The following is an 11,219-nucleotide window of genomic DNA, read 5'->3' on the forward strand; positions in this document are numbered from 1 at the left end:
GGTGCAGAACAGCTAGCACTATCAGGTGATACTAGTCCTATAAAAATAGATTACAGAAATAAAATAAATGTAGCTTCATAAAAAAGAGCAGTTAAAAGCAAACCAGACCACAGCAACAACCAACCAAATGGTCAAAGACGACCAAAGATACTTAAAGGGCAAGCACATCACGTAAATTTGATAAAACCTTTCATCATTCAAAGTAGAATACATTCTAGTAAAAGAAACCTTAAAAGTAGACAGAAGCCTTTCTGTAACAGCTTGGAACTGCTTAGAAAAGCAAGATGAAATCCTATCCTGTTCGGATGAACAAAAAATTCACCATTGCCATATATCAAAATCAATTTGACTGATGCAAAGTAAAATAAATGACTGAAGGCTCTAATCACTAAGTACAGGCTAGTCCTTAAGCATAGACTGCAATAGACGTGAATGACACGCAAAAGATCGAGGTTCAAAATCATGTCAGGTCCAAATCTTTCCTCTTGTTTCCGGATCAAATCTTTTCTGCCCCGGGGCAAAACACGACAAAGACAAGAGCTCCGAGTTGGGAATGAACTTCATGAAGCAGCGGGACCTGCAACCAAACCACTCCTACAACCCACTTTCCTCGTTCAGCTACCGTCTGAGTTTGAGTCTTTTGGCCGGAACCAATGGTCTACAACTAAAAGTAAAAGTAAAGTTGTCCCCGTATCCGATCCGGACCTTGGGGATTGCCTTGTTAGTGAGACAACTTCCTGGGCCTTTCCGTATATTGTGGTAGGGTGGCCAGTTCCTTTCCATTCCCCCTTTACTTCCCCAACTCGAAGTCAGGTACCCTTTACCTGTGGGTGGGCAGGAGGGGCGGAAAAATCCCTGCCCGAACCGAGGCTCGCACCCGGACTTTCCGCTTTGGAGATGAGCGCACTAACCGCTCCGCCATCACACCCTCTACAACTACAAGTACAAATAATACTGACTGCAACTTGAAATTTCCCACACATACATACATCCATACATGGATCCACTTTTACACACACTGTGCACTTGTCCGGCTATGACCAATCACTTTCACGTACCAGGTGACCCCTGCTCTCCGGCACATTTCTTGGCCAGCTTCCTGTGGTCAGCCCTGGACATGGGCTTGGTCCAGAGTCCGTGCTCCATCTGGTACTCCCGGCTCTGGTGGGTGGTGGCGCCGTGTTGCAGCTGGAAGTCACACAGCGCCACAAGCGGCTGCAGCAACGTCTGGGGATCAAAGAGAGGGCGATACTCAGGGCACCATGGCTTTTTTTTCTTCTTTTTTTTCAAATAAGTTTTAGTAAGAGTTTTACGGCACTTGAAACACAATAAGGCCATATAAGAACCGAAGAATAGATTATGTGTTACGAGAAAGTAACAAACACAAAAAAGAAGAAGGGGAGATAGAGATGAAGAGATGATAGATTTTTTATAGGAAAGAAGGAGCAAAACCACACCACAGCACCCGTCAACCACCCACTTGTGTGTGAGTTGAGTGACTGCATGTAAAGGCATTTATATGTATGTGTGTGTCGACGAATGAGGCTGAGCTTGCCCCTCAGTCCCACCTCAGATCTTTAAACACAAAGGACAAAAAGACAAGACACGGAAAACACAGAGAGCAAAGACATGAAAAACACAGGTGTACGCAAAAAACAAAACAGCATTACTATTAAACAAGTACTATATTAAGACATGATGTATGCAGGTTTCTAAGCGATTCTACAATAAAATAAAACTACACATAAATTCGTATTCACACACTGACCGTTAACTCCGATACATATGTCTATAACCGGTCTGTCGATCTTTCTTCTTTCTCTCAATCCACTAATCAAAGCAAGCCCCTCCATGTTTCTGTCTATTCATATATATTTATATATGTGTCTCATAATCTTAATGAATCTATGCGCAATGAGTAATTACCAAGATAAATCTGTCACGGCGTTTCTTCATTAACAACACACAAATATATTTATGTATATTCCGTTTATATCTCTGTTCACACAGCTGGATGGTCATGTTGAAAAACAAAACGTGACCTCGTGACTAATTCCAAAACCTACCTCTGCTATCTCTGGTTTTCTTTCCAGGGTAGCGACAGCAATGGCTGCTGTTTCAAGAGTTGATAGCGATGTATCAGAAGGCTGAGTGCGAATCACGTATTTGCTTTTCTGCTCGGCTCTGATCTTCACCTGTTCACACAAAAAAGGTTTCCATGTAGAACTTACACTAAAATAAATGTGTAAGTCTCAAGATATCAAAGGTGAAAAAAGTTAACATTCATGGGTGCATGATATGAAATCAAACTGTACACATGTTGCCCAAAGGAAAACTGACAAACCTGTACACTAATAGATCGAAACTGTTTTGGTAAAGCCATAAATAACCCAGAAAGGTAAACAAAAAAGCAAAAGGGGATTTTAAAAGTAAAGGTATACATGGATTTTGCCATAAAAATTTCATTAATAAAAATCTTTTCAGAAAATTTTCAGAATTGTCCTCTACCAGTAAAATTGAATAATTCCCGAAAGTACGCTTGATAGTAAAACAGAAAAAAACCCATTCAAGATTTATTAGTATGGAAGTACTGTAAGCTAATTATGTATAAGTAATTCCAGTAACGGTACTCAGCAGTGCCATACAAGATATACATGTATTATTTATTACCCACAGCTTGGAGGCCAGGCCATGATATGGGATTTCAACTGATTTATTTTCAAATTAACAGTACAAAACTGGCGCAGTGATGACATTATCAATAAAACAATGGCTGATCTGGAAATGAAAGGCCACACTGACCTTGGGAAATGAGACGACTCACAAATTTTGTTGTCAGTCATTCCCAAAGAAAGGCACTAGCACACCTGCCCTACCACCTGCCCCCCCCACCCCAGTCAATGTAATAAATGATGTTGTGGATTCCAGTTAAGGAAGTCTTTAGTAGTCTAAAAGATTTTTTTTTTTTGCGTAAGAGTTTAACGACACTTGCAACACAATTAGGTCATATAAGTGCCGATGATTAGAGGAGTTACAAGGGAGTAACAAACACAAAAAAGAAGGAGGAAAGATAAAGACGATAGATTTTTTATAGGAAAGAAGGAGCAAACCACACCAGAGCACCTGCCAACCATCCACTGAAAAGATTTGATGCAAGTGAACAGAAGTATACACATACAGGGGTCCGCTAAAACTGAAATGTGCAGAACCGCATTTTAGGTTTACGGAGGTTGCTCAAACAGAGATGGGATGCTAATTTCTTTCAGTTAACTGCTTTGTTTGGATTAACCGTAAGTTCAAATTAAGCGGACTCCACAGTACATTTAGTTCAAGCGTGCGAATTGATTATAAATTGCTTGAACAGCTGCACTTTGTCATAAGATGCAATGTCAAGTCAAACCCTGCAGGTCACAAACCATTGGTGAGCACTAAGCCACGGACAGCGTACATGTCAGCACCTTTGAGTAGTCTTCAGTAGCACCAGTCTCAATGCTGATGATTTGTGTCTACACCAGCAGTGTTTACTTCAAGCCAGAGAGAGTTTTAGCTTTAGTAGAGTTTTACCGCACTTGCAACACAATACGGTCATATAAGTGCCGAAGATTACAGTTAGAGGTGTAATGAGAGTAACAAAAACAAAAAAGAAGGAGGGGAGATAAAGACGATAGACATTTGATAGGAAAGAAGAAGCAAACCCCAATAGAGCACCGCCAACCACCCACTTTGAGTAGTCTTCAGTAGCACCAGTCTCAATGCTGATGATTTGTCTACACCAGCAGTGTTTACTGCAAGCTAGAGAAAGTATATGGAAACAATGACAGCCACATAGTGCCACCCCCCCCCCCCCCCCCAACAAAACAAGACAACACACGGGGTTTACAGAAGGAAAGAAGAAGAAATTGGACGGTATCCAAAGGCACTCTCAACCTCTCGCTAAAAAGATAACGGCCTTTCCTTCAGCCTTGTAGTTGAAGTAAAAAAAGATGTGCAAAATAAAAAAACTCAGTTTTTATAGATCTCAACAGGGCTGATAGCATTTTACAACATCCCTTATAAACGATGAAATTGGAAAATGTGAGAAAATAAAAACACTGTTGAGAACGGAAAAACAAACAGAGAACAGCATTAGTTTTAGTAAGAGTTTTACGACACTTGCAACACAATAAGGTCATATAAGTGCCAAAGATTAGAGGTGTTACAAGAGAGTAACAAACACAAAAAAGAAGGAGGAGAGATCAAGACGATAGACGTTTGGGAAAGAAAGAAGGAGCAAACTACACCAGAGTACCCGCCAACCACCCACGAACAGAGAACAGAATTGTCCTTTAACCCTATCCGTACGTCGTGTTTTACTATCGTATCCAGGATCCATACGACGTGGGGAACTCTGTGCCACCACTTTTCAAAGAGGGAATTTACTCGTTAATCCAATCCGTACGCTTTGCAAAGCAGTCTGCCAAAATGATTATTTGAGAATACTGAAAGTTTCAAAGAGATCTTGGCACAAGAAGAAGTACTCTAAAATGTGAAGAATACAACCTCGGGGGGAACAAAATGAACCCAGGGCGTACGGACAGTGTTAAAGACCCAGGCTATATATATGTAGAGAACCTACTAAAATGTGAAGAATGCAACCCCTGGGGTACAAAATGACCCCAAGACATACAGATAGTGTTAAAAGACACAGGCTACATATATCATATGTAGAGAACGTACCTTCCTCATGTTCCGGACGTACTCGTTCTGTGTGTAGATCCCCTTGGCCTGGGCCCAGGTGCCGTCCAGTAGGACCAGGTTGTAGGTCTGACCAGTGGGCAGTTCGCTGATGTCCACCGCGTCATCTCCGGGGTACAGGAGAACCGTGTTGGCAGACTCCAAGATGGGAACCAGATCAGGAAATCTGAGGGGGAAACATAGATTGGACAAATGTGTTTGAGATTGGGTTGTTATCTATTTATATATTATTTATTTATCTCTATCTCTCGCCGACCTCTCTCTCTTTCTTCCTTTCTCTCTCTCTCTCTCTTTCTCTCTCTCTGTCTCCCCCTCTCTCTGTCTCTCTTTCTCTCTCTCTCTTTCTCTGTAAATATAGTCGAAACTGTCAAAGTCAAAGACAGCCATCACTCATCGAGGAGAAAAGTGATTGTTTTAGACAGGTGGCCATCTTGGAGAGTGTCATTATTGTCTACATTATTTTGTATCATTATGATAAATGGAAAAAACCAAAGGAGGAGTAGGAAGTAGGACCTGATCGTTTGTACAGGTGATTGTCTTGGTCAGGTGGCAGTTAGAACAGGTTTCGACTGTATAATCTTTATATTTCTGTTTGCTTCTATATCTATATAAAACACATCAACACGTTCAAACATTGCTAGACTACTTAATTAATACCTTGCTTCTTAAAATTTCCAGGCTATTCCTATCCCTACCCGTAACGACACTTAAAGAATAAGCTTTTGGGTCAAAGCTGACAAAAACTTGAGCAAATTTTTCAAGCAAAGAAGAACACGCAGCCTTATATAGGTACACAGCTTTATATAGGCTCCTATTAATACAAACCAAATACAACATTTTACTTTTTACTAGGTTTTTTTTCCCGACATAGTATTTTCACCACTGTCACATTCTATGAGCGCCATACCTTGACTTGGAGAAACGTTTCCCTCGGAAAATCTGGCACCTGTCTGCGGGGACGCTGTTCTGCAGGATGGGAACAGTTCGCAGACACCGAGATTCCTGACACAAGGGGACAAAGTCTATATATAAGATCTCTATACAGACATTGAGATTTCGATATTAAATAAAAAACAAAGAAGCATGTAGGTTCTCTTTTAAACGCCATATAAGATAAAATATAAGATAAAATACTGCGTTATTGTCCAGATCCAGGCACATTGGTTTGGTATTTCACCACGTGTACACACACACAAACACACACACACACACACACACACAAACATGTACACACACGTAGGCTTACATTCACATGCATAATATAAATGAACAGAAATATAAACAATAATAATCTTAAGCTAGATACCTACTCAATGTTATTCTGATGCATGCTCTTCTAAGGTCATATTAAAAATATTTATAACAAGATGGTTAAGATGGAAGAATTTTGATGGATGATGGTAAAAATGACCTTCTGTATCTCACAGATATGAAAAACCGATGTTGGTTGGCAATCATGGTTTGTCACTTATTTCTCTGTTCAGATGCTCTAAAAAGAAAACCCAGTACTATCCTGGTCATTTCCTGTTTATCTATCTGTTCAAGTATATCTATTCTATAACTAACGTTATTCTTGGTTTTGCACATTGTGTATTAAAAAAAAAGTAATATGGTCATATAAGTGCCTGAGATTAGAGGTGTTACGAGAGAGTAACAAACACGAAAAAGAAGGAGGGGAGATAAGGACAATAGATGTTTGATTGTCCCCTGACAACACAAAACTGGACAAAAACAAGCACAATCCCCACACACATCCTTCACTGCTCATCATATTATTGATAAATCATTAAACAGAGAGGTAGGCACTAAGTAAATCAAAAGCTGAACTGTTAGAAAACAGAACAAAATTTACTAACAAGGGTCATTACCGATGAAAACTGCACTGGAAATAGTTTTTATGACTAAACCGTATTGCCATAATTCATCTTTTATTCATTAAAAAAACAAACAAAAAAATGGCTACATTCCAATGTAGAAAATAAAATGACAACAGAAATGAGAAGTAAAATAGAGGGGATGGCAATGAAGGCAGGCAAGGTCATCTACTACTGTATGCTAATTATAAGCCAATTCAGTCTGGATTTGAGAACAAGACTGTTTTGGCAATTAATCCAGTCCAGGTTTTGAGCCATCATGATTGAACTAATTCAGACCCTGTATGTCACATCACCATTTTTAAACCTGTGCTGCTGAAGACAAAAACAGACCCAGCTTTTACAATGAAGGATATATATATATATATATATATATATATATATATATATATATATATATATATATATATATATATATATATATACAAATGCACTCCATGATGGGAGACATTATTCCTGAGAAGTGTCAATGATCCGCCCTACCTTGCTATTTTAAAAATCACAACAGAGAAACTTTCTCAACACACAGTTCACACATGGGACATGACAAACCAACAGAATAGTTTTATAAATCCCCAGGGCTTCAACCCCTAAAAAGGGCAGACGTGCTTCAATTCTCACCTCAAAGGGATGCTGCAGAATATAAATGGTTGTTTTGATTTCTAAAGGCTCACGTGGGAGAAAAGGGCACAAGCAAACTGTCAGAGGACGTCTGATGAAATAGACAGGGGAAATAAGAATTATGAACATGCTATATATTATATATGACATGACGTTCTAAAAAATATCAATAAAAACATTCAGCGTATTTGATGTACACAGTTGAAGTTGGCCAAGACGGTGACCCACTGTCGAGAAGACAAGTGGTTGTCTTACACAGACAGGTGTCTTGGACAGTGTCATTATGATCATATAAAAAAGACACAAGGGGGAAACTATTTGTTCCGGTGACAGCGTGCTTCACAGGAAGCTGAGAATGCTTCTGAGTGTTCTAAGCTCTACCGGAGTAATGATATAGAAGATTGTACAGTTATAGAGCTTGCTGGTGAGCGGGGATACGGACATGCCCTACAAAAATGCTATTTGTTATATCTATTTATTGCCGTAGTCTTGGACCACTCCAAGACTTGTTCGACTCTTTGGGTGGCAGATAGTTTCACAGCAGAACTTCCTTTGAGAAGCAGATTAATTTGTCCTAGATCTATATTTAATTGTAAAACACCGGTCAAGTTATTAAACATAAAAAATTAATAATAAAAAACTATATGAAAACAAACATATATATATATACATTATACTTTACTGTACGTCGGTATTTACTATACAGTGCGTATGCCGTGTTCCAATTTTGGAACAGTTATAATCGTAACTCGTAATCGAGAGCATTACCAACTTTTTCCAAGATAGTGACCATTAAAGGCAGAGCGGAGAGCAGTTTCGAAAAGGAAGGGTGAGAAAACTGGAAACATTACTTAGATTACGAGAATTATGTTGGAGTTTGGCTTCATACTCAGCACGCAACCCTGCTACACGCTCAACGCAACCCTACTACACGCTCATCAGCAGCCTCCCTTGCATTAGATAGTGGGTGGGACCCTCAGATAACAACACATCTGTGTGCTAAAAACAGAACTCACATCGCTGTGACCAAGCGTGTTTGCTTTGCGTGTGTGTTGGCCTAGGGTCTGCAGTTTTTTCCAGTGTGTGCCATTATTGGTACATGACGTATGAATAGGGGGTAGGGTAGAAAATGGTAATCAATTTCAAAACTTGAGATCAAAACTTCTATGGCTGTTGTTTCAATTTCGGAAATTAAGTACTCGAGGCATTCTTAGCTGCTCATACACCTAAAGCTAGCCATAACAGAATTAAACGAAATTTAAAACGCCCTGTACTATTTTTTGTACATGGCGTACGGTAAGGTTAAAATGCTCACGACTGAATACGGTTTCAGAAAAATTTAATTATAAGAATTAATACATCAGATCCATTTTGGCACTTGAATGAGTCTCCCGGGAACAACTGTTACAACTTTGTCAACTAAGTGTCATCCACTTGTGGTGGATCAGTAAGTCACCCATTTACTTTGTTGTGGGGAAATAGTTTGAAGAAACTTGTTAGAGCTAGAGTGGTTTTCGGTTAATGATATCCCTCTCTTCTATAACATGAACGTCTAATTGGTCGCTTTTAAGCACAGGGGGCTATCCCACAAAATGCTGTTTTGAGAAAATCCAAGTTAAAGTTTTTGGACCCTTGTTCAGTTTCTTTAAAAGACAAGGAGAGTTTTCTCTATAATCAAACAATATAAACACACCAATGAAACCAAAATGAAACCAAACTTCTAAAGGTAGAGCAAAGCTCACTTTTGGTGTAGGTCAAGATTTCTCCAAACCCCCCAAATCAGGGTTAGCCCACTTGTCCTTAAAAGCGACCGTTTTCTTCTGAGTTAACATGCTTGAATATTTCATTTAGAAAATGCTGTGTTTGAATGAGATTATTGTCCACTAGTCTAGAGACACAGCCATGTTTTGGTTTCCTGGACTAAAAAATTAGCATTTCAATTTATATTATAACAGAATTGAGAAAATCTGGGTTTATTTGAACTTGAATTATATTCGCAAATAGAGTTGAAACTAGAAGAGAAACTCTCAAGAAATAGCTTAAAAGGTAGGCCTATCTTTCTCCCACTTTAAAACACTCTGCGGTCACACAGCCAGCAGTACAAAATACCCCATCTGGTCATCTAAGCAAGGAGAGTGACTGACACAAACTTCTCGGGTCTGTCGTAGAACTCTGTCAAGTGACCAGTACGGTTAATTTTCCTCGTCGCATTACGTTATGCGGCAAGCGACTGCAAAGTGTTTAAAAGCTATGATTACATCAGTGTAGCTCAAAATCAGAGCTTCAGTAGACAAAATTAAACAAAAAAAGAGGACACGGAACCTGGACTTGAGATAGGTAGGTGCATTTACATAATAAATTAATTTAATACTGAAACATCAAATAAAAAACTAATACTTTGCGACAGCAGAGATCTAGATCTAAATCTAGATCTCATAATATGAGTGTAAAACATATATAAAAATGAAGTGCTATAAAACATCTGAGGCATTCGAATATCTGAACATAAAAGACGGATGTGAAAGTAAAATAACACAAAACTATGTTTACAGACTAAGAAAAGTTTACACACCTAGAATCTTGATCTAAATCTAGATCTAGACTCTAGATCTAGACCTAGATTCTAGATACGATATTCTGGACTCTTTTGATGTGCCCATCATCCATGGCTGATCTAACACTAACTGTACTGTAGCCTATCCTCTATATTCTATATAGAATCTAGAATCTAGATCTGATATTAGATCTACTAATAAAAGACCCTATTTTCCTATATTTAATAGGTCTATATTGTGTAGCCTATATGTCATGGAGGTCTACTTCTACTTTACATTATAGCAATAGCAATCTAAGGTCAATAATTTAATAATGTCGAGTGTGAGAGTGTGTAGTGTGTCACAGTGTGTGTAGTCTGGTGTTGTCGTGCGTGTGCGTGTCATTGGCAGTGTAGATTCTAGACTCTATGTTCGTAGAGAAAAAAAGGGTTGTGCTGTCGAAAGAAACTGAAATTGAATACTTACTTGCATCTTTGGCAAGTTGGCCTTTTCGACGTGGAATCAGAATCGCTTTCAAATACGTCTAAACATGCAAAATCGTCAACTAATAAAAGCTCATTGTCATTGTTTTCATTATCACCGGCAGCGGCCATATTGCAAGGGGGCGTTACTCTCATTTGCTGTGAATTGTGATTCTCTTTCTCGGTTCTCGTATTCCCCACAAGCGAATGGGAGGGGGAAAAAAGATCATTGCCTTCATCAGTCATCATTATCAGAATAAGCCCACGCTTGTGGGTGGGTGCGAGAGATTTTATTAACACATTTACATGTAAGAAAAGGTCAGGGAGGTGGGCAGATTGGAAGAAGAGGAGAATGTAAAGGAGTAGATGTCAGAAAGAGAAGGAGAGACAGCCCTCAGAGGGTAGCAGGAAAATGAGAAGGGTGAGAACGAGAGGAGGGAAAAGAATTGGTGAGAGGGTAGGCAGAATAATTAAATATGGAGGATGAGGACATGGTGGTGGTAGAATTATAGATCTACACCAGGTGTGATTGGAAAGACAATAAAGAAAATGGAATATGTAATACATAAAAAAAGAAGTTTTATTGCAACACAATAAGGTCATGTAAGTGCCGAAGACAGGTGCAGGTGTTACAAGAGAGTAACAAACACAAAAAAGGAGGGGAGATAAGGATGATAGATGTTTGATAGAAAAAAGGAGCAAACCACACCAGAGCACCCGCCAACAACCCACTAAGTAAGTTTTTATTCTGTGTTTAAATCCATTGGCTCACATCACACCATATAAAACACTCATCAGATAAAACTTCCATAAAAAATAATTAAATAGTACAGGTTGTGCACAAAATATCTCTAATCATGAGTCAAACATTGCATATATATCTGTCACTGGGGCGAGTCAGACTGGGGAAAATTAACATTTTCCTTTCATTGGGAAAATTATAATGGAATAACAATTGAATAACTTAATATGTA

General features: G+C 39.0%; 1 protein-coding gene across 1 annotated transcript; it reads right to left on the bottom strand.

Moving 5' to 3' along the window:
* Window positions 1-771: 771 nt before the first annotated feature.
* LOC101845358 (tRNA-uridine aminocarboxypropyltransferase 2) lies at window positions 772-10,416 on the bottom strand. The gene is made up of 6 exons (XM_005108899.3): window positions 10,250-10,416; window positions 7,230-7,320; window positions 5,642-5,736; window positions 4,717-4,900; window positions 2,067-2,195; window positions 772-1,227 (listed from the first exon to the last, which is right to left on the bottom strand). The coding sequence occupies exons 1-6, from the start codon at window positions 10,399-10,401 to the stop codon at window positions 1,051-1,053; spliced, it is 828 nt and encodes a 275-aa protein (XP_005108956.2). The 5' UTR covers window positions 10,402-10,416; the 3' UTR covers window positions 772-1,050.
* Window positions 10,417-11,219: the final 803 nt, after the last annotated feature.

The sequence above is a fragment of the Aplysia californica genome, unplaced genomic scaffold (genome assembly GCF_000002075.1).
Source record: "Aplysia californica isolate F4 #8 unplaced genomic scaffold, AplCal3.0 scaffold00732, whole genome shotgun sequence".
NCBI lineage: Eukaryota > Metazoa > Mollusca > Gastropoda > Aplysiida > Aplysiidae > Aplysia > Aplysia californica.